The 23230-nt window shown below is 41.1% G+C and overlaps 2 protein-coding genes across 4 annotated transcripts in view; both read right to left on the bottom strand.

Moving 5' to 3' along the window:
* The window catches only part of LOC129829639 (rho GTPase-activating protein 4-like), a 34769-nt gene extending 18581 nt beyond the window's left edge, over positions 1 to 16188 (bottom strand). Inside the window, exons 1-4 of one of the 3 annotated variants that reach the window (XM_055891451.1) lie at positions 15997 to 16188; positions 5342 to 5431; positions 2426 to 2597; positions 1966 to 2131 (exon numbers count right to left, since the gene is read on the bottom strand). In XM_055891451.1, the coding sequence (XP_055747426.1) occupies positions 1966 to 2131; positions 2426 to 2597; positions 5342 to 5408 (405 nt within the window). In that variant the 5' untranslated portion in view covers positions 5409 to 5431; positions 15997 to 16188. Of the gene's footprint in view, positions 1 to 1965; positions 2132 to 2425; positions 2598 to 5341; positions 5432 to 10977; positions 11045 to 11113; positions 11229 to 15996 lie in introns of those variants that run through there. The other 2 variants (XM_055891450.1, XM_055891452.1) reach the window with 2 other exon arrangements.
* A 3697-nt stretch (positions 16189 to 19885) lies between these two features.
* Positions 19886 to 23160, bottom strand: LOC129829638 (N-alpha-acetyltransferase 10-like). Its single transcript, XM_055891449.1, has 8 exons — positions 22979 to 23160; positions 22494 to 22592; positions 22233 to 22291; positions 22103 to 22148; positions 21792 to 21907; positions 21449 to 21493; positions 21042 to 21126; positions 19886 to 20891 (listed from the first exon to the last, which is right to left on the bottom strand). Exons 1-8 carry the CDS (start codon positions 22997 to 22999, stop codon positions 20706 to 20708), a joined length of 657 nt encoding a protein of 218 aa, XP_055747424.1. The 5' UTR covers positions 23000 to 23160; the 3' UTR covers positions 19886 to 20705.
* Between the last annotated feature and the right edge of the window lie 70 nt (positions 23161 to 23230).

The raw sequence follows: 23230 nt of genomic DNA, 5'->3' as shown, positions 1-23230 counted from the left end.
AATAGAGATAGAATAGAGACAGAATAGAAACAGAGACAGAATAGAGACAGAGATAGAATAGAGACATAGGATAATAGAGGCATAAGTGTATAGAGGCATAGATAGAAGAGATAGATAGAATAGAGACAGAATAGAGACAGATGGAATAGAGGCATAGATAGAAGAGACATACAGTTGAAGTCGGAAGTTTACATACACAAATTTCAAACTATAGTCTTGGCAAGTCGGTTAGGACATCTACTTTGTGCATGACACAAGTAATTTTTCCAACAATTGTTGACAGACAGATTATTTCACTTATAAATCACTGTATCACAATTCCAGTGGGTCAGAAGTTTACATACACTAAGTTGAATGTGCCTTTAAACAGCTTGGAAAATTCCAGAAAATTATGCCATGGCTTTAGAAGCTTCTGATGGGCTAATTGACATAATTTGAGTCAATTGGAGGTGTACCTGTGGATCTATTTCCAGGTCTAACTTCAAACTCAGTGCCTCTTTGCTTGACATCATGGGAAAATCAAAAGAAATCAGCAAAGTATTCAGAAAAAACTGGTTCATTCTTGGAAGCAATTTCCAAATGCCTGAAAGTACCACGTTCATCTGTACAAACAATAGTACGCAAGTATAAACACCATGGGACCACACAGCCGTCATATCGCTCAGGAAGGAGACGCGTTCTGTCTTCTAGAGATGAACGTACTCTGGTGCGAAAAGTGCAAATCAATCCCAGAACAACAGCAAAGGACCTTGTGAAGATGCTGGAGGAAACAGTAAAACGAGTCTTATATTGACATAACCTGAAAGGCCGCTCAGCAAGGAAGAAGCCACTGCTCCAAACCCACCATAAAAAAAGCCAGACAACGGTTTTCAACTGCAGACGGGGACAAAGATTGTACTTTTTGGGGAAATGTCCTCTGGTCTGATTAAACAAAAATAGAACTGTTTGGCCATAATGACCATCGTTATGTTTGGAGGAAAAAGGGGGATGCTTGCAAGCCGAAGAACATCATCCCAACCGTGAAGCATCATGCTGTGGGGGTGCTTTGCTGCAGAAGGGACTGGTGCACTTCACAAAATAGATGGCATCATGAGAAAGGAAAATTATGTGGATAAATTGAAGCAACATCTCAAGACATCAGTCAGGAAGTTAAAGCTTGGTCACAAATGGGTCTTCCAAATGGACAACCCCAAGCATACTTCCAAAGTTGTGGCAAAATGGCTTAAGGACAACAAAGTCAAGGTATTGGAATGGCCATCACAAAGCCCTGACCTCAATCCTATAGAACATTTGTGGGCAGAACTGAAAAAGCGTGTGCGAGCAAAGAGGCCTACAAAAATGACTCAGTTACACCAGCTCTGTCAGGAGGAATGGGCCAAAATTCACCCAACTTATTGTGGGAAGCTTGTGGAAGGCTACCCAAAACGTTTGACCCAAGTTAAACAATTTAAAGGCAATGCTACCAAATACTAATTGAGTGTATGTAAACTTCTGACCCACTGGGAATGTGATGAAAGAAATATAAGCTGAAATAAATAATTCTCTCTACTATTATTCTGACATTTCACATTCTTAAAATAAAGTGGTGATCCTAACTCTCCTAAAACAGGGATTTTTTACTAGGAATAAATGTCAGGAATTGTGAGAAACTAAAAACCAAAATGTATTTGGTTAAGGTGTATGTAAACATTCGATGTCAACTGTAGATAGAAGAGAGAGATAGACTAGAGACATAGATAGAAGAGGTAAAGATAGAATAGAGGTAATAGAGACAGATAGAATAGAGACAGAGATAGAATAGAGACAGAGACAGAAGAGACATTGATAGAAGAGACATTGATACAGAATAGAGATAGAGACAGAATAGAGAGAGATAGGATTCCCCAGGACTCACTGGAAAACAGTTGCAAGTCTAACTGAGTGGACTATCCTGGCTAAATTAATCAAATGAAGATAGAGCAGTACCCTCTTGGCCAGGCGCTGTGTGATCTCCAGACAGTGTGTGAGGGGCTGGGTGAGGGTGGTGCTACAGCTGTCACTCACACCACTGTGGTCTTTGCTCTCCTGTCTGGTCTGAGCCAGCAGGACCAGCCAACACTGGGCCACAGACTGACCACTGCCAGGCTCCTTCCTGAAAGATTGAGGCACAGGGAAGGGACATGTTTTAACCATAGAAATTAACCACTCTAGTTACTAGAATGGAAAATACTAGAATGGGAAATGTAAAAAAATGATCAGGAATAGGCTTAAACTGTGTCTGGGAAACCAGCCCTATATAATTGGTAGCCTGCATGAGAGTAGATTCAGAGACACAAAGCCATCTCAACTCTAGCCTGGTCCCATATCTGTTTGTGCTGTCCTGCGAACTCAGTGAGTTGGAATAACAGTAACAGAAATAGCACAAACATATCTGTGAGCAACTTACCTTTTGATTTTGGAGGTAAACCTCTCGGCCAATTTGTCCAGCGAGCGTGCGTACTCTCCTTCTATCTCACTGCGTCTACGCAGGTAGTCTGTCAGATCCTGAAGCTGCTGAGATTTCTGCTCCAACTGCAGATCCAAAACCTTCAACTGGTCCACCAACTGACAACGCACCTCTAGGGGTGGGAGAGGAGAGAGAGATACAGACAGAGTGAGAGTGAGTGAGTGAGCTTGCTACAACTTTCTACTGGCAATTTTGGCCCACTCTTCAGCAGCAAACCACTCTAATTATTCAATGTTTGAGAGGTGCCCTCCACCAACTGCTGTTTTCAGATATTTTTTTGTTCGACCTGACGAAGATCCTTTTGGGATGGAAACGCTGTCAATAAAGAGGTGAATTGGGAGCTTTAACGCGGGCCTTCTTGTTTTCAGATCTTGCCATAGGTTTTGGATGTGGTTCAGATCTTGAATCTTCGCTAGCCACTCCAGCGTTTCTTCTTGGATCTACACTAAGCGTAAAAAACATGAGGAACACCTTACTAATATTGAGTTGCACCCATTTTGCCCTCAAATATGCATGAAGGCAAACATGGCTTGGACTCTACAAGGTGTAAAAGCATTTCACATGGATGCTGGCCCATGTTGATTCCAATGCTTCCACAGTTGTGTCAAGTTGGCTGGATGTCCTTTGGGTGGTGGACCATTCTTGATAAACACAAACAAACTGTTGAGCGTGAAAAACCCAGCTTCGTTGCAGTTCTTGACACACTTAAACCAGTGCGCCTGGCACCTATTACCATACCCTGTTCAAAGGCACTTAAATATTTTGTCTTGCCCATTCACTCTCTGAATGACACACATACACAATCCATGTCCCAATTGTATTATGGTTTAAAAATCCTTCTTTAACCCATCTTCTCTCCTTCATCTGCACTGATTGAAGTGGATTTTGGTTACCATGATGACATAATTCTCCGGTTGAAATTTCACCCTCAAAACAATATTAATTCAATCAGTTTGTGCCCAGTGGGATGTGACTAATGAACATGCGTTGATCTAAAACTATGTTGTACGAAACCAGCGGGTGGTGAGAAGGGGAACATGAAAGATGAGCTGTGCACAGTGGCAACTCGTCATTCAGGGCAGGTGGGGCTTCAAAAAATGTATATATATATTTTCAATTTATTTCATTTTTTAATTGAACCTTTATTTAAACTAGGCAAGTCAGTTAAAAAAAATATTATTTACAATGACGGCCTACCAAAAGGCCTCCTGTGGGGACGGGGGCTGGGATTAAAAATAAATGTAAAAAAACATATAGGACAAAAACACACATCACGACAAGAGAGAAAACACAACACTACATAAAGAGAGACCCAAGACAACATATATATTTATAAATAAATACAAATGGGGGGGGGGGGGGGGGTTTGCCTGTTTTGCATGTTATTTTGGCATTAATACATGTCACATATCAGTTTGCAAACAATGTAAACAAAATAATATATATATATCATTGAGTTAATAAAGCTGCAAACAGTAAGGCAGCTCCAAAATGCAGGTGTTTCAGCCTAGCTCAGTGTTTTCTGTGATGGTGGTGCGAGCCAGCAAAAAATAGGAGCATTGCGCCATGATTGGCTCAGTGTTCTGTCACTCATGGGGACAATACGTCGTTTTTGCCTCCTCGTGCGGTGACGTCGATAGGCCAGTCGTGGAATTAGTAGAGTTCCAAGTAGCAGAAGGGTCCAAGTCCAATTGGCAAAATGGGTATAGTGGTCCAAGAAACTGTCCGGAGGATCAGCTAACTGTCCAATATGCTATAGATAGCTAGCAGGCCGCGGTTAGCAGAATGGGCCTTCAGGGGACGTCGTGCCTGAGGGGCCTGTTGGGACCCTCGGGCAGATTATGTCGGTATTCCAGTCATGAAGGATCAGCGGGGCTCCGTGCCCCGTACCGGCAGTAGAAGGGGTTCGGATATTGTAGCCGAGGAGTGGGCTTCAGGAGTAGCCCAGGAGCCCTAGCCGGGAGATGGGTCTAGCGTGGGCTAGCCCCAGGCTAGTTGGTGCTTGCTCCGGGATGGAAACATTAGCCAGGAGTAGTCAACCCGGGTTGCGGTTAGCTAGCTGCCATGATCCAGATGAAAGGGTTCGGAGTTTGCGGTAGGAATCCGGGGATATGGAGAGAAAAATAGGTCCAGTATGCTCTGGTTTGAAACGCGTTGTACGAACTGGCGAGAGCTTTCCAAGCTAAAGGTTTGCTGACTGATAGCTGATAGCTGGTAACTAGTTAGCTTCAGTTGAGATATTCCAGTACGGAGGTAAATAGAAATACTTTAGAAAAAAACACAGATCCACACCACATTGGGTGAGGCGGGTTGCAGGAGGGTTGCAGGAGAGTATTTTGAAGTTGAGGTTTAGGAAAAATATTAAAGATATATACATGGGACTAGACAAGACAAAGACGTCTTACTGCTACGCCATCTTGGAATGTAGCCTATAACCTGTTTATGAGAAATGTCATCATCTAATATTGTAAGAGGTTTCATTGTCTGCTTATAAGCCCCCTTTATTTATTCTACAGTTCTGACTTGGTGTACAGGGAAAATACTGTAAGAGTAGCCCATGTTCTGCATTCTGTCGCTGTGCATTTCAAAACTGCTGAACACATAGTTATATTGACTACGTCCGTCGTAGCTCTCTCATTAATGTCTTCATCGAAATTACGGAATGCCTCTTATCCGCTTATCGTTCACTCAATTGTCAGTAGAAACCACATTTGTTTAAGTAAAATTAATGTATTGTTTAGTGTTCTGTTGTGTAGTGGCATTGCTGGCATGCATCAACAAAAGAAAACTGGGGAGCTTGCCCCACCAAGATTTACATGCTAAAATCTTTGCTGACTGTGCAGTAAAGTAACGTACCTTTGATTTGTGTGTCATAGTCCACAGCTCCAACTCTCTCTTTTCTCAGCTTCACATGTGATGTCATTGTTGCTCCGACAGGGTGAAACTCTGTTGCAAAGAAGAGATATGAATAATTCCACAAGGTTTTCTACAATAGTTTGACCTGAAACGTTACTGCAGCTTATCACCTAGTTCCTGACAAAAGCCTTATTCACTGTACCCATGCATATTGGAGTACACTGTAGAAATATATATATTGAGATCCAGTCAAAATTACTTGTTTTATCTAGTCAAGTTAACTAAATGTGCTAAATAAATGTTACGTTTTGTTTTATTAGGGATCCCCATCAGTGGCATGTCGTTAGTAAAGATTGAAAATAGCAAGAGGCCTAAACAGCTACCCTGGGGAATTCCTGATTCTACCTAGATTATGTTTGAGGCTTCCATTAAATAACACCCTCTGTGTTCTGTTAGACAAGTAACTCTTCATCCACATTATAGCAGAGTGTGTAAAGCCATAACACATACGTTTATCCAGCAGCAGACAATGATCGATAATGTCAAAAGCTGCACTGAAGTCTAACAAGACAGCCCCCACAATCATTTTATCATCAATTTCTCTCAGCCAATCATTAGTCATTTGTGTAAGTGCTGTGCTTGTTGAGTGTCCTTCCCTATATGCGTGAGTTGACTTCAACTCACTCAAAAATTCAAAAGATATTAATTCAAATTGAGTTAGCAAAAACAATGTGCTTGCTCAATTTAGAAATTCACAACCATGAAGTCAAATCAATTGAACCAACATAACAGTTGTGTTGACAAAAGTATCAAGTTAAGATAACTACAACGCATCAAATTGTCTTAACTTGTGAAATTAAATCAGCTAAGAACGACGTGTTTACTCAAGTCAAATCAACTGAAGCAACATAACAGTAGTGTTAACTGAAAATATCAAGATAACTTCAACTTATTTTTTTGGGGGGGGGTGGAGCGCATTAGAATAATACTCAGTATTTGCAACAGTTAATTTTTACATTTACATATTGGTCAGACACTTTTATCCAGAGCGACTTTAGCTAGTGCATTTAAAGAAGGACGATAAACAACTACATGTAAAAAGTAACAAGAAAAAAGCTTATGTAACCATGCTTGAGAATGTCATTGTAGCTAAAGTGGTCCGTTAATGGGTTGAAATTACGGAGTGCGCTGCCGGTTTTGAAACTGGCGAAAAAGCTCACACAAGAGCAAGAGACAGATGGGAGCATAATGTTCCCTACTTAAATCTCTATTATATAATTTCAAAAACTTTGTCAGTTCTGAAATGTGTTATTTTCAAAGTAGTTGTTTCAACTGTATAACGTTGTTCAATTCAAACAACAAATAGTTTTGTTTTTCTGACTAGCAAATATGTGTCCTCTCCACTTAAAACTTGTCAAAACAACTTGAGAGCTTTGTTAGCATAACTAAAACAATCACTTTAAGCACATTGATTTCAATTTTAAAGCAAATTTGAGGAAAAGGCTAGCTAAATTCTATCAGCATATTGACTGTAGCACTCGCGCTGGAAAAACACTCGACCATTGCAACTCAAATTTCCGGGATGCATGTAAGGCCCTCTCCCGCCCTCCTTTCGGAAAATCTGACCACGACTCCATTTTGCTCCTCCCTTCCTATCGGCATAAACTCAAACAGGAAGTACCCGTGCTGAGGAATATTCAACGCTGGTCTGACCAATCGCAATACACGCATCAAGATTGTTTTGATCACGCGGACTGGGATGTGTTCCGGGTAGCTTCAGAGAATAATATTGATGTGTACACCGAGACGGTTACTGAGTTCATCAAGAAGTGTATAGGAAATGCTGTACCCACTGTGACTATTAAAACCTACCCTAACCAGAAACCGCGGATAGATGGCAACATTCGCATTAAACTGAAAGCGCGGACTACCACATTTAACCATGGCAAGGTGACTGGGAATATGGGAGAATACAAACAGAGTGGTCATTCAGTAAAGAGACAAAGTGGAGTCGCAAAACAGCTCAGACACAAGACGTAAACTCAGCAAAAAAAGAAATGTCCCTTTTTCAGGACCCTGTCTTTGGAGGATAATTCGTAAAAATCCAAATAACTTCACAGATCTTCATTGTAAAGGGTTTAAAACACTGTTTACCCATGCTTGTTCAATGAACCATAAACAAAAAAAGATGCCCAGGGTCCCTGCTCATCTGCGTGAACGTGCCTTAGGCATGTTGCAAGGAGGCATGAGGACTGCAGATGTGGCCAGGGAAATAAATTGCAATGTCCGTACTGTGAGACACCTAAGACAGCGCTACAGGGAGACAGGACAGACAGCTGATCGTCCCTGCAGTGGCAGACTACGTGTAAAAACACCTGCACAGGATCGGTACATCCGAACATCACACCTGCGGGACAGGTACAGGATGGCAACAACAACTGCCCGAGTTACACCAGGAACGCACAATTCCTGCTCAGTGCTCAGACTGTTCGCAATAGGCTGAGAGAGGCTGGACTGAGGGTTTGTAGGCCTGTTGTAAGGCAGGTCCTCATCAGACATCACCGGCAACAACTTCGCCTATGGGCATAAATCCACCGTCGCTGGAGCAGACAGGACTGGCAAAAAGTGCACTTCACTGACGAGTCGCAGTTTTGTGTCACCAGGGGTGATGGTCGGATTTGTGTTTATCGTCGAAGGAATGAGCATTACACCGAGGCCTGTACTCTGGAGCAGGATTGATTTGGAAGTGGAGGGTCCGTCATGGTCTGGGGCAGTGTGTCACAGCATCATCGGACAGAGCTTGTTGTCATTGCAGGCAATCTCAACGTTGTGCGTTAAAGGGGAGACACCATCCTCCCTCATGTGATACCCTTCCTGCAGGCTCATCCTGACATGACCCTCCAGCATGACAATGCCACTAGCTGTACTGCTCGTTCTGTGTGTGATTTCCTGCAAGTGAGGAATGTCAGTGTTCTGCCATGGCCAGCGAAGAGCCCGGATCTAAATCCCATTGAGCACATCTGGGACCTGTTGAATTGGAGAGTGAGGGCTAGGGCCATTCCCCCCAGAAATATCCGGATACTAGCAGGTGCCTTGGTAGAAGAGTGGGGTAACATCTCACAGCAAGAACTGGCTAATCTGGTGCAGTCCATGAGGAGGAGATGCAATGCAGTACTTAATGCAGCTGGTGGCAACACTAGATACTGTTAATTTTGATTTAGACCACCTTTTGTTCAGGGGCACATTATTAAATTTCTGTTAGTCACATGTCTGTGGAATTTGTTCAGTTTAAGTCTCATTTGTCAATCTTGTTATGCTCATACAAATATTTACACATGTTAAGTTTGTTGAAAATAAACGCAGTTGACAGTAAGAGGACGTTTCTTTTTTTGCTGAGTGTATGTGGCAGGGTCTACAGACAATCACGAACTATAAAAGGAAAACCAGCCATGACACCTTGTTCCCAGACAAGCTAAACATGTTCTTTGCCCACTTTGATGATAAGTACCCCCGACGCGGCCAGCTACCAAGGACTGCTGGCTCTCCTTCTCCGTGGCCAACGTGAGTAAGACATTTATATGTGTTAACACTCGCTAGGCTGCCGGCCCAGATGGCATCCCTAGCTGCGTCCTCAGAGCATGTGCAGACCAGCTGGCTGATGTGTTTATGGACATATTCAATTTCTCCCTATCCCAGTCTGCTGTCCCCACATGCTTCAAGATGGCCACCACTGTCCCTGTTCCCAAGAATGCAAAGGTAACTGAACTAAATGACTATCGCCCCGTAGCACTCACTTATGTCATCATGAAGTACTTTTGAGAGACTAGTCAAGGTTCATATCACCTCCACCCTACCCGTCACCCAAGACCCACTACAGTTTGCTACACGCTCCAATAGGTCCACAGACGATGCAATCGCACCCACACTGCCCTATCCCATCTGGACAAGACAAATACCTATGTAAGAATGCTGTTCATTGAGTACAACTCAGCATTCAACACCATAGTACCCTCCAAGCTCATCATTAAGCTTGAGGACCTGAGTCTAAATCCTGCCCTGTGCAATTGGGTCCTGGACTTCCTGACGGGCCGCCCCCAGGGGGTGAAGGTAGGAAACAACATCTCCACTTCGCTGATCCTCAACACTGGGGCCCCTCAAGGGTGCGTGCTCAGTCCCCTCCTGTACTCCCTGTTTACCCATGTCTGCGTGGCCATGCACGCCTCCAACTCAATCATAAAGTTTGCAGACGACACAACAGTAGTAAGCTGGATTACCAACAACGATGAGTCAGCCCCCAGGAGGGAGGTGAGGGCTCTGAAAGTGTGGTGCCAGGAAAATAACCTCTCAGTCAGTGTCAACAAAACAAAAGAGATGATCGTGGACTTCAGGAAACAGCAGAGGGAGCACCCTCCTGATCTACATCGATGGGACACCAGTGGAGGAGGTGGAAAGTTAAGTTCCTCGGTGTACACATCACAGACAAACTGAAATGGTCCACCCACACAGACAGAGTGGTGAAGAGGCGCAACAGCGCCTCTTCAACCTCAGGAGGCTGAAGAAAATTGGCTTGTCACCAAAAACCCTCACAAACTTTTGCAGATGCACAATTGAGAGCATCCTGTCAGGCTGTATCACCGCCTGGTACGGCAACTGCACCGCCTGGTACGGCAACTGCACCGCCCACAACCACAGGGTTCTCCAGAGGGTAGTGCAGTCTGCACAACACATCATCGGGGGCAAACTACCTACCTTCCAGGACACCTACAGCACCCGATGTCACAGGAAGTCCAAAAAGATCATCAGAACAACCACCCAAGCCACTGCCTGTTCACCCCACTATCACCCAGAAGGTGAGGTCCGTACAGGTGCATCAAAGCTGGTACCGAGAGACTGAAAAACAGCTTCTATCTCAAGGCCATCAGACTGTTAAATCACTAGCACAGAGGCTGTTGCCTACATAGACAGACTTGAAATAATTGGCCACTTTAATAAATGGAACACTAGTGACTTTAATAATGTTTACACATTTTGCATTACTCATCTCATATGTATATACTCTATTCTATCTACTGTATCTCAGTCTATGCTGCTCTGAAATTGCTCATCCATATATTTACATATTCTTAATTCCATTCCTTTACTTGGATGTGTGTATTAGGTATTTGTGAAATTGTTAGATATTACTTGTTAGATATTGCTGCAGTGTCAGAACTAGAAGCACAAGCATTTCGCTACACCCGCAATAACATCTACTAAACACGTGTATGTGACAAATACAATTTGATTTGAGTTCCATTTACTTTACTAGGTTGAAGTAATTTGAGATTAAATTAACCACACGAAATCCGGATTGGATTTGACAAAAAAATGTTAAGGAAACTTGGTAATACACTTTTGTAAATTGAATCAAACAGTATTTTGTTTTGTTTTGCAGTGTAACGTTATAGTCTAAGTCAGGGGTCTCCAACAGGTTGATCACGAACTCGCAGCCCACCAGCTCGCCAAACGATTCTGAGAGTACAATTTTCACTTGTTCCATCGCAAACTGTCATACACAAATCTCACAACTCTGAGATACCGTAAACTCCCAGCTACTATCTAATCAACAACATTGACATTATCGCACAATATTATACCCGTCTCTCTTTGTGATGCGCGCGTTTGTTTATCACTCCGTGTGTAGCCAGTTGATGTGATAACCAACTTGTGGGTTGACAGAAGTACTTTCCGCAAAACCTTCTCAATTAAATGTTAACTGTAAAGTAGTCTTACCTGGCAGAAGTATATCATGAGTAAGTATATAATTTGTATCTATTATTTGCACACTTTGCCATGAAATGAGCAGCAGCAGTACAGAACCATTGCTAGAACGGCACATTAGATGGTACATTCCTCACTCACTAGCTGCACAATTAAAGGGCCAGATGCACAATTAAAGGGGAATACACAAAGAAAATCACAGTTTTTCCAGACCTGAAAAAACATGTATTTTGATGTGATTTAAGCATTGACATCGACTCAAAACATCCAATTTCCTTGTTTTTCTATGAACAATTTTAATTTTAAGAGTGAAAAATAAGTGAGAACATAATTTGGGAAAATATCAAACTGAATTTGGGGGGAAAATAACAGATGTTATAGGGCCCCTCTTAGTTTATGAACCATTATTTTACCAGGTATATTCACAGAACACATAGTGCACTACTTTCTCTTGTACACTAAGGACCCGGGAAAGAGTTGCAGGGTAGAGGAGAAGAGAATAATGTGCTATTTGAAAACTAGAAGAAAAATAGTAGCTTGCGACATGTTACATTTTTAAAAAGTAGCTCTCATGCTAGAAAAGGTTGGAGACCCTTGGTCTAAGTGAATCCTTACTCTCTCTACCCATGCTTATTGGAGTATAGTCTAAGTGTGTGAAGTTAATGACCCTACATCGAGGTCCAAGTTCAATTGATTTCTAACACTTGCAAACCAATCTGTCATGTACTGTATGCTACACTTGCTGGTCCCTACAATGACTTTGTCAACAATGCTCTATGACACTCACTACTTCCCTCGCTCTGTGACACTCTCCCTGCATTCACTACTGCACTCCTATCCATAGTATCAGATACAGTCTGTGATCCACACCTGCTGTCTCTAACTCTGAATGATCGGCTATGAAAAGCCAACTGACATTTACTCCTGAGGTGCTGACCTGTTGCACCCTCTTCAACCACTGTGATTATTATTATCTGACCCTGCTGGTCTTCTATGAACGTTTGAACATCTTGGCCATGTTCTGTTATACTCTCCACCCGGCACAGCCAGAAGAGGACTGGCCACCCCTCAGAGCCTGGTTCTTCTCTAGGTTTCTTCCTAGGTTCTGGCCTTTCTAGGAAGTTTTTCCTAGCCACCGTGCTTCTGCATCTGCATTGCTTGCTGTTTGAGATTTTAGGCTGGGTTTCTGTACAGCACTTTGTGACATCGACTGATGTGAAAATGGCTTTATAAATACATTTTATTGATAGACTGAAAACAGTATTGTCTGTAACACATTTCCTAGTTCAACCCAGCCTGCCTCTGCAGCCTCTGAGAAAGTCAGCTGGTATGTAACACACCACTCTGCTCGTGCTGCTGCACACCTGTACCATGCAGAAATAGCAGCAGCAACATTTCAGCTGCCTTATAAATAGTACTGTACCACCGCCACAAGGCACACAGCACTGTCACAGAGCGAATGTTTGTGTTACACGCTCACTAATAGAGTAAATTTGCATGACAATATGTAACTTATGTATGTGTTGGGAGAGAATCAACAGTACTGACAGCTCACACAATCCTTCAATTGTAGTTTACATGTTTTGTATATTATATTGATTAATAGAAACTAAACTCAACTTAAATCAGAAGTTTGAATATATTGGTTATGACTGAGCAAGCCAGTCAGTATTTATTTTGTTTCAATAGCCTAGGCCTGGTTTAGTTGAGCACAATATGGTGATGTCATGTCTCTTTCTTCCTCTCTCTAGATTGAATCTGGAGTGGTTAACATGCCATATAAATGAGAGAAAATATGCCTTTATGGATTTGCTGCATTGATGTCTGTTTAAGCAACAAGGCACGAGGGGGTGTGGTATATGGCCAATATACCATGGCTAAGGGCTGTTCTTATTCACGACGCAATGCAGAGTGCCTGGATACAGCCCTTAGCTGTGGTATATTGGCCAAATGTAGAGTGCCTGGATACAGCCCTTAGCTATGGTATATTAGCCATATACCACAAACCCCTGAGGTGCCTTATTGCTATTATAAACTGGTTACCAACGTAAATAGAACACTAAAAATAAATGTTTTGTCATACCTGTGGTATACAGTCTGATATACCACGGCTGTCAGCCAATCAGCATTCAGGGCTCGAACCACCCAGTTTATAATGTTCCTTAGATACTGACTGCTAAAGGCCTAAGGGGTTGATAACCTCCTTGACCATTTAAATGCAGTTTAACTCCTTTATGCTTGTGCAGTTAGAATTACTGTCTTTCCTCCTTCTCTGTTGGCATTTAACAATACAATATCACAAAGCTTTATTCATACCCTTATTTATTAACTGAGAGCTCAAGCAGTCACTCTAGGATTAGTGCCTGAGATGTTGGTTCTGAACTGCATTTTGAATTGCCTTTCATGAAATTAGTAGTTCATATTATTGGCGTCTCTCTCTTTCTATGCTGTCACTAATCCTCCCACAGAGACCTCTAGTGATCTTTAAAAAGAGGAAGACAGGTGTGGTGTTTCCTGTGTCTGGGGCGAGGGCACACACTGCACCTACAACCGTACCCGCCTGCAATTGCTAGTAACCCATCAGCAACCACCTGACTATACACTGGGTATACCAAACCTTAGTAACCCCTTCCTAATATTGAAGGTCTACAGCAGCCTCAACAGCACTCTGTAAGGGTAGCACCATGATGTAGCTGGAGGACAGCTAGCTTCTGTCCTCCTCTGGGTACATTGACTTCAATTCAAAACCTAGGAGGCTCATGGTTCTCATCTCCTTCCATAGACTTAGACAGTAGTTTTGACAACTTCAGGAGGAAGTCCTCCAACCTATCAGAGCTCTTGCAGCATGAACTGATATGTTGACAACCGAATCAAAGGATCAGATAATGAATATAGTCCTGAAAGCATAAGCTACAGCTAGCTAGCACCGCAGTGCATAACATGTGGCGAGTAGTTGACTCAAAGAGAGAGAAAGACAATAGTTGAACAGTTTTGAACAAATATATTTATTCAAAAAGAAAAAAGCAAGAGATACATTTTGTTTCTTTTTCACTTACTAGCTAGCAAATGTAGCTAGCTAGCTAGTTTTGCCTACTCAAACACCGGCTCAATTATTTAATTTTACCTTTATTTAACTAGGAAAGTCAGTTATGAACAAACTCTTATTTTCAATTACAGCCTAGGAACAGTGGGTTAACTGCCTTGTCCAGAGGCTGAACGACAGATGTTTTACCTTGTCAGCTCAGGGATTCAATCTTGCAACCTTTCAGTAACTAGTCCAACGCTCTAACCACTAGGCTACCTGCCGCTCCGCCTCAAACAGAGGGATGCTAAGTTAGCTAGCTGCAATTGCTAGTAACCCATCCGTAACCCCCCTTCTATACACCTTGAGTATACCAAACCTTAATAACCCTAGCTAACGTTAGCTGGCTAGCCAGTTCAAATAATGTTCATAGCTGACACTGTCTTAACTTTAGAAACTTTTTATTCATTATTACAGGAAAATAAAATCACAACAATATCATTATTTACAAGTTAATGGTGAGCTAATTACAGATAATAGCTTACGGTTGTGTGACGGAATAAAAGCAGTGCATTATACCAGAGAATTTTAGAACTTTCATTGCAAGCTCAGTCGGGTAACCATGACAACGGACGCAGCGACAGGGTCAAAGTTGAACTTTTTTCATCCCTCTGAGATAAGGAAACAGACAGTTGCAGCGAAGGTCTACAGACATTCCACCGGAATATAAATTAAATGTCGTTTTGACCAGCTACACTTGTAGCATTATAATTGTCTACAGACATGTCGATAGACAAAGTATAAACCAGCCTAAGGTATTGTTTTATCTTTATTCAACCCGCCCGCCCTTCATCCACACAATATTTAATGACCCTAACCCCGTCTGCCCCGCGGGTTATAATGAGTCAACTCGCGCATCACAAACACACACACACGCCCAAACATTTAAGCACGCACACGCATACACACGCACTGAAGAGCAAAGCAGGACTCACTAACCATGAGTCACGAACTCACTTTCCTTCCTTCGCCCCCCCCCCCCCCCCTCTTTCTCCATCTCTCTCTCACTCTTCGCTGCCAACTAACTTCCTCTTTTCTTTTCAAAAACCAAACTTCACTCATCAAAACTCAATTTCACACAGCTGTTTTAAACTGTTCCCAATTTCAGTTCCTTTAATTTATTTTTCAAAAGATAAACGTTCCGTGATTTCGTCTATCCATCTATAGATAGGTATACGTATAGGTAAATCTGTATATCTGCCTATAGTTTACGTTTATATCCATTGGATTTCCCTTTGAAATGTGTAACAAATCTCACGTAACTTTATAATATGCCTTGTAGAACGTAGCTGTTGTACAGCATCTTGTTTTTACACGATTCGTCATCCTTTCCATCTCCCCTTCTCCATTCCTTCACTGCGTGATCATCATTGAATCATGCAACAGGAATTGGAGTTTCTTGCCATCATCATCAGGATACAGGGCACTACCAGTATATCTCAACTGATATCCACTGGTCATTTTGAACTGGTATAAGATACTGTACATGTCTTTCCTATACAGCTGTACTAATGTGGTGTATTTCGGTTTATCGTCCAGCCACAACCACATACTTCACAGTGGGGTGAGTCTGAGATACACATTAAGATATACTGTAGTTATTGCTGTCAAGCAGCAGAAAAACTACATTCACAGCAAGTAGAGAAAGCAGAACCCCTGTCTAACATCCAAGTAATTACAGTACTCCTACACATGTACAGCAACACACAACAGACATTGTCTAATTCAAACAAGACATGACATGCCACACAACATTCTTAAATATTGTGAAATTAATGTCCTAGTTATTCTGTTACGAAAATCAGATTCATACCTGATTGAGATTAAAAACAATCGTCTTCTTTCCACACTGAATAACGTTTATCTCCCAAAGATGACTTCTCCCTTCCTCCTTTTTACATTAAACACATAAACCTGGGTGAATGTCACGACCCTTCTCGCTCCCTCTCTGTTCTGTCGCTCCCTGACACACATTCTAAAACACCCAGTGCCGGGTTGTGCAAGAGTGGTGGAGTCATTCTTCTAATTCAAGACACACCCCCTCCTCCTCATCCGCCCTCCTCATCGCTCTCTCCCCTATGACTTCATGTGTGTAGTAACACTAAAGCTGAGTAAGGGCTGCCTGCATCTGTAATAAACTTATTGAGTAATGAATAGATATTAATGGGAGCATTGCACTTGTGTAACACACCCAAAAGTCATGACATTAATCAGAACAAGTCATGACATTAATCAGAACAAGTCATTCTGTAGAAGCTATGAGAATAGAAAGGTTCAGTACTTTTGTGAAGTATCACAGCACAGTTGAAAAATATATGGCAAATAGAAATCCAAAATGGATGGTGTTAAGAGATAGATGGGAGGGGTTGAATGGAGCTGAAGGGTGGGACTAATAAAAAGATAACCAATGTAAAACATACAGGGTCTGTAAAATGTATGTAGATTCAGAAATTGTGTGAAATTGCAGTTACAAATATAAATCAAACTGGATGGACATCAGAAATTGAGGAAGGACTAAAAACAAACAAAATATTACAATTGTAAAATAGATTGTGTCTGTAAAATGTGTATAATATGTATAAACTGAGGGTAGAAGCCTAAGTGTTGTTGTTTGTTAGTTTACTCCAATTGGGGGAAGGGTGGTAGGGTTTGCGGGTAATAATAAAGGTATATTATTTTTAAAAGTATGTATATCTATGTAGGTATGTATGTACAGTTGAAGTCAGAAGTATACATACACTAAGGTTGGAGTCATTAAAACTAGTTTTTCAACCACTCCACAAGGAATGGGCCAAAATTCACCCAATTTATTGTGGGAAGCTTGTGGAAGGCTACCCAAAACGTTTGACCCAAGTTAAACAATTTAAAGGCAATGCTACCAAATACTAATTGAGTGTATGTAAACTTCTGACCCACTGGGAATGTGATGAAATAATTAAAAGCTGAAATAAATAATTTTCTGAGGTCTTGGCTGATTTCTTTTGATTTTCCCATGATGTCAAGCAAAGAGGCACTGAGTTTGAAGGTTGGCCTTGAAATACATCCACAGGTACACCTCCAATTAACTCAAATGATGTCAATTAGCCTATCAGAAGCTTCTAAAGCCATGACATTATTTTCTGGAATTTTCCATGCTGTTAAAAGGCACAGCCGATTTAGTGTATGTAAACTTCTGACCCAATGGAATTGTGATACAGTGAATGATACGTGAAATAATCTGTCTGGAAACAATTGTTGGAAAAATTACTTGTGTCATGCACAAAGTAGATAACCTAACAGACTTGCCAAAACTATAGTTTGTTAACAAGAAATTTGTGGAGTGGTTGAAAAACGAGTTTTAATTAATGACTCCAACCTAAGTGTTTGTAAACTTCCGACTTCAACTGTATGTATATATGTGTATATGTATGAATGTTTATGTGTGCATATGGGTATGTACGTGTATGTATATGGATATATATATTTACCCCCAGAAATACGGGGGATTGGTAATGATGCAGACAGTTACATTGATGGAAGCAACAATCTTTCCGCAATATTAAGCTGATCCACCCCCCCCCCCCCCAAAAAAAATAAAAATAATGACAAAAATCAGAACAAGTCATGACAAAATAGATAATATAACATAATCCTGTTACTATGCATGACTAGAGAGCAGTAGTTTGTTTGCTCTTGTAGCTAATGTTGTTTACCAGAAACATTGGTGTAGAATACTGTGAGTGAAGTGAGTGTTATCATGCCCTTGCAAGTTGTAAAGCTGGAGAAGTTGTGAAAACAGCACTGCTTCTGGCTAACAGATTTCCACTTTCTAAAAATATATTTCCATTCCTCTTTGCAATACCAGCAAACTCTCAAAAACACTTGTCTCACTTCCCCTGTGTTTCCTTCCTCTCCATCTGAAGGACCTTAAATAACTGACTCTAAACCTAAAGTTAAGTGGCTTAACTGATCTATATCATAAAAGACAGTGACTGACTGATTTACTCAACTGGTGTTGAAAGCATGCATGTGAGCCATATTGACACTGTAAATAAAATGCAAACTAATTTCATAAAGTTACTTGATAAAGGCTTGTCTTTTATTCTGTAAGGTCCTTAGCGTTAAACTGATGGTTTAGATAAATGTCATAGTTTGTTTCTTCAAGATTCTGGAGAAGTGCTTCCTTTTGTGTTTAATTCTGACACCATAAGCTCTAACAATCAGTAAATGCATTTTATTTGAGAGGGGAGGTCTCATTCTTATACTTCGATCATTTAAGAGAAAATAAAATGTTCAGTTTTAAATCTGGATGTCCTGCTTAAGACAGCATTATATGTACTTCAACACCTCTTAAAACATATTTGGGATAGGGGGCAGTATTTTCACATCCGGATGAAAAGCATGCCCAAAGTAAACTGCCTGCTACTCAGGCCCAGAAGCTAGGATATGCATATTATTAGTAGATTTGGATAGAAAACACTCAATCAGTTTTAGAAACTTGAGAATGACGTCTGTGCGTATAACAGAACTTATTTGGCAGGTGAAACCCCAATGACAAACCATTCAGGATTTTTGTTGTTGTTGAGGGCACTCTTTTCAATGAGTTTTCAATGGGAATCTAGAATTCTAAGGCACTTGCTTGCAGTTCCTATCGCTTCCACTAGATGTCAACAGTCTTTAGAAATTGGTTGATGTTTTTCCTTTGAGAAATTAAGACGTAGCCCTGTTCAGAACGAGGGTCGAGTGAAGTGTGCTGTTTATTAGAGGCGCGTGACCTGATAGCACGCTTCACTTTGCTTTCCTCCGGTATTGAACACAGTTTATCCCGTCTTAAATTTTATCGATTATTTACGTTAAAAAATACCTAAAGTTGTGTTAGGAAAGTTGTTTGAAATGTTTGGACAAAGATTACAGGTAACTTGGAACCGGTGTTTTTCTGGATCAAACGCGCCAAATAAATGGACATTTTGGATATATAACGACGGAATTAATCGAACAAAAGGACCATTTGTGATGTCTATGGGACATATTGGAGTGCCAACAGAAGAAGCTCGTCAAAGGTAAGGCATGAATTATATCTTTATTTCTGAGTTTCGTGTCGCGCCTGGTGGGTTGAAATATGATTGTGTTTGTTTGATGGAGTGCTATCCTCAGATAATAGCAGGTTTGCTTTCGCCGTAAAGCCTTTTTGAAATCTGACACGTTGGCTGGATAAACAACAAGTGTAGATTTAATTTGGTGTATTGCGTGTGTGATTTCATGAAAGTTTAATATTTATAGTAATTTAATTTGAATTTGGCGCTCTGCCATTTCACCAGATGTTGGTCAGGTGGGACGGTAGCATCCCATCTAGCCTAGAGAGGTTAAAATGTGTGTGAGAAAGATAGCGCCATAAGGCAGGCTAAATACAAGTGTGTGAAGGTGATAGATGCTCTGGGTTTGTTCCTATTGTATCTCTGTCTGTCTGGTCAGTTCTAATGAAGAAAGGAACAGACCTGCATGCTTAGTTTGTTCTGTGCAACACATGCTTCTCAGTCAAGTAAAATATGGACTTTGTCAGCTCTATTCATTACATTTCTACCAGCAGCAATCAAAATGTAAGACTCGTTTATGAGTGCTGGTTGCAAAAACGCTATTACCTATTGGTCACTAAGAATTTCTCAAAATATTTTGTTACATTTTACTGGCCATCTAGTACACCAAGAAATACACTACAAAATGTATTACTTGAAACTTTTATTTTGAAGAATACTTAACAGACCTGATTTAGACACATCCAAAAACACTGGTTATGTTTTCAAAATGTGTAGATATCATGGGTGGCCGACGATGAAGTACTAGTGACAACATCAAATATAACTTAAAAAAACTTATGGAAACAGTCGTGAATTTTAGCTCAAAATCCACTTTCATTCCAGTTCCAAAAACATTCCTTTCAACCAATTCTCAATTTGCTTTGTTTGTCACTAATGACAACAGAGAAAGTTATGGGGGAAAAAACTATTACTGTACGGTGTACGCTCTAAAGGTCAAATATATTACTGTACAGTGTACGCTCTAAAGGTCAAATATATTACTGTAGGGTGTAAAGTAAAATATACATTACTGTGCGGTGTACACTGTAAAGATAATATATTACTGTAGGGTGTACACTGTAAAGGTCACATATATTACTGTATGGTGAACGCAGTAATAGTAAAATATACTTTGTATGGTGTACGCTGTAAAGGTATAATATATTACTCTACTGTGTACACTGAAGGTAAAATATGTTACTGTACGGTGTAAAGGTAAAATATGTTACTGTACGGTATACGCTGTAAAGGTAAAATGTTACTGTATGGTGTAAAGGTAAAATATATATTACTGTACAGTGTATGTTGTAAAGGTAAAATATACAAAGTAACTGAGGTGAATAGTTGAAGACGAACACTGGGTAAAGACTGAAGCCAAATCTGTGTATTCCTATTTGGAAAGAGATAAAAAAGTGTAGTAAGTAACTTTCATGGTGAAATTTAAAAATGCCTACTAAAGATGTCAGAGTCATTGTGAATCGGAGGATGAATCTTTGACGTCTGTGCTCTCTGTTGCTTCGCTAACTTCACTGAGTTCTTTGCTCTCTCCGCCACTGTCCCTTTCTCCCTCTTTCTCCTGGTCACCGGGTGTGGTCGTAGCAGTAAGGGTCTCCTGACCCAGTGCCTTCACTCCTGGCTTCCTCAACTGTGGGACCTATAGACAGAAAAGACTGCAGTGTGTGGAGGTGTCTCTCTTAATGGTTTGGTGAAAGGTTGACCTTACCCTCACGGCAGAGAGGAGCCACTGTATACAAAACACTATTAAGCCATGCTGCTGGAAAGAAGGATAGGAGTTAAAACTCACCTCATCAGCCATGTGAGCTAGGTCTCTCTTCATGGCATAGGCATCCTCTCCATCTGCATAGTACTTGGGCTCTATTTCACTAATCCTATGGAGATGAATGAAAATGATTAGAATGTGAGTGGGGAATAGGATCAACACATTATGCATGGTCATTGATTGTGATTGTAGAACTGCAAACAACCCCTGGTTAAATAAGGGAAAAATAAATAAAATAAATAACCTCTGGATACATTTGAATTCAGCAGCAGAGACCATCATTTGGATGTATCAGTAGGGAATATGACTCCAAAGTTCCCGAGACAACCTCACTTTGACTAGGAGGCTGACAAGCAATGTCTACCTTTACATAAGCACTTACTTTAGGAGGGTTCGTTTAAACAAGTTAGGAGGAGCTCCATGTTACTTACTGGAATTTCAGTGTGTTGGAGTACAGGTGCAAGGCCGCTCGGTTACTGCAGTAGGAGAACATGACATGGATGCAATTCAAGTGCTTTGTGAACCAAAAAACTACAGATACAGATCAACAGGATAAACCCATACAAGTCACATTAAGAATGGTCTGAAAAACAATGTCTCACTGTATTCAAATTCTTTCGTCTATACTTCTCTAGACAACAGGAGAGTGATACGTATTTAGCATTCCATTACAACAACTAATCTGGAAATTCTTATCGAAGAGCAATATACAAATGACTAGAAATGGAACCATCTTATTGAAGTCCAACACAGACATCCAGCACACTGCACTACCTTTTCCGGACATGAAGTGAGACATATTTGGCGTTGAAGTTTTCAATCATAGCTCGGCTGGCTTGGTCCATCAGCTTCTGAGCCAGACCCAGACGTCTGTGAGAGCGCTTGACAGCCTGAGAGACAGACAGACACAATCCAAACATTTGTTAACAATCCTTCCTGTCACTCAACAACCACAACTAAACAACCTGACAAGTGCCGCAGATGAGAGGTCCCCTCCTTCTTCTCCAAGCTCCTCCATAGCCTACTGCCTATCGCATGTTGAATCTATAAAGCACTACAATGAACAGTACAGAACTAAGACTCACCAGGGATGTGATGTGACCATGGGGGACATCATCTGGATCCTCCTCCCTGCATGCCACACAAAGAGTGAGAGCTTGATAGACACTGACAAACAATGGCATGAGATAAGCTTTGTAGTTCAGGTATACTCACATCTTGGCCAAAACATATCCCACTATTTTGCCATTCTCATCCTCAGCGATGTAGGAGAGCTGAAAGACGAACAAAGAGGTGATGTTAGATGCACAGACATCTAGAAACAACTAGCTAGAGCTAAATCAAATGTTTCTCATTACTCTTGATGAGTTAGATTACATTTTTGACTGATTGAATGCAAGAACAATGACTTGACTCAAGTGATATGAATGAAGTGGCGATGGAGATGTCTGATGATGAAGAGGAAGCCATATTAACCTGTGGCCAGGACAGTCCATGGTAGAAGTAGTATTTCATCTGGTAGTTCTCTGGGAGACACAGCAGGTTGCAGTGCTGCATGTTCATAAGGTCCTCCGGCTGAGAAAACAGAACAAGACATGTCAATGGTTTGTACACTGATTGAAACAATGGCACTACTACACGTGAGAAAAGGTACAACCAGAAGAGATGTTATGTCTAGACACTGATTCAATCCAAATGTCACTAACTTTATTAGCTAGCTAACGTAACTACACTTGACGTTGAACTTGCTACTATTGTTCACTGTGTATCCAGCTAGCTACCATAGTAGCAATCAATTTACGTAGTAGTTAAATAAGCTAGCAGCAGTTTGACTTGACAAGCAAACGTGGAGCTATCACAAAGCCTTGCATTGTTATTATTAGGGATGGGTGGTTAGGTAGCTAGCTAACGTTTGTTAGCAAGCTAACAGTGTTGCATGGTCGACTCGGCGGCTCACTTACCCTCGCGTTGCGAATATTCATGTTTTGTTCGACCGTCACAATTTCAGATGATGAAATGTATAAATTATGGAAGCAAAGTGTTTTATGAACTCCTAACGTTGGTCTATATATTATGTTTCAGATATGTTAGCTAGCTAAATTGAAGGGGAAGCATGCGATAAACCGGAAGAGGTTCAGAGGTGAGTCCCGGCTCTATTTGCGTGGGATTGGACTGACTACTGCAGAAATAATGAAATAGAACCTCCAACACCC

The sequence above is a fragment of the Salvelinus fontinalis genome, chromosome 31 (genome assembly GCF_029448725.1).
Source record: "Salvelinus fontinalis isolate EN_2023a chromosome 31, ASM2944872v1, whole genome shotgun sequence".
Classification (NCBI taxonomy): domain Eukaryota; kingdom Metazoa; phylum Chordata; class Actinopteri; order Salmoniformes; family Salmonidae; genus Salvelinus; species Salvelinus fontinalis.
Note: the sequence above shows the minus strand (reverse complement) of the source record. Positions and strands in the feature narration are given on the sequence as shown.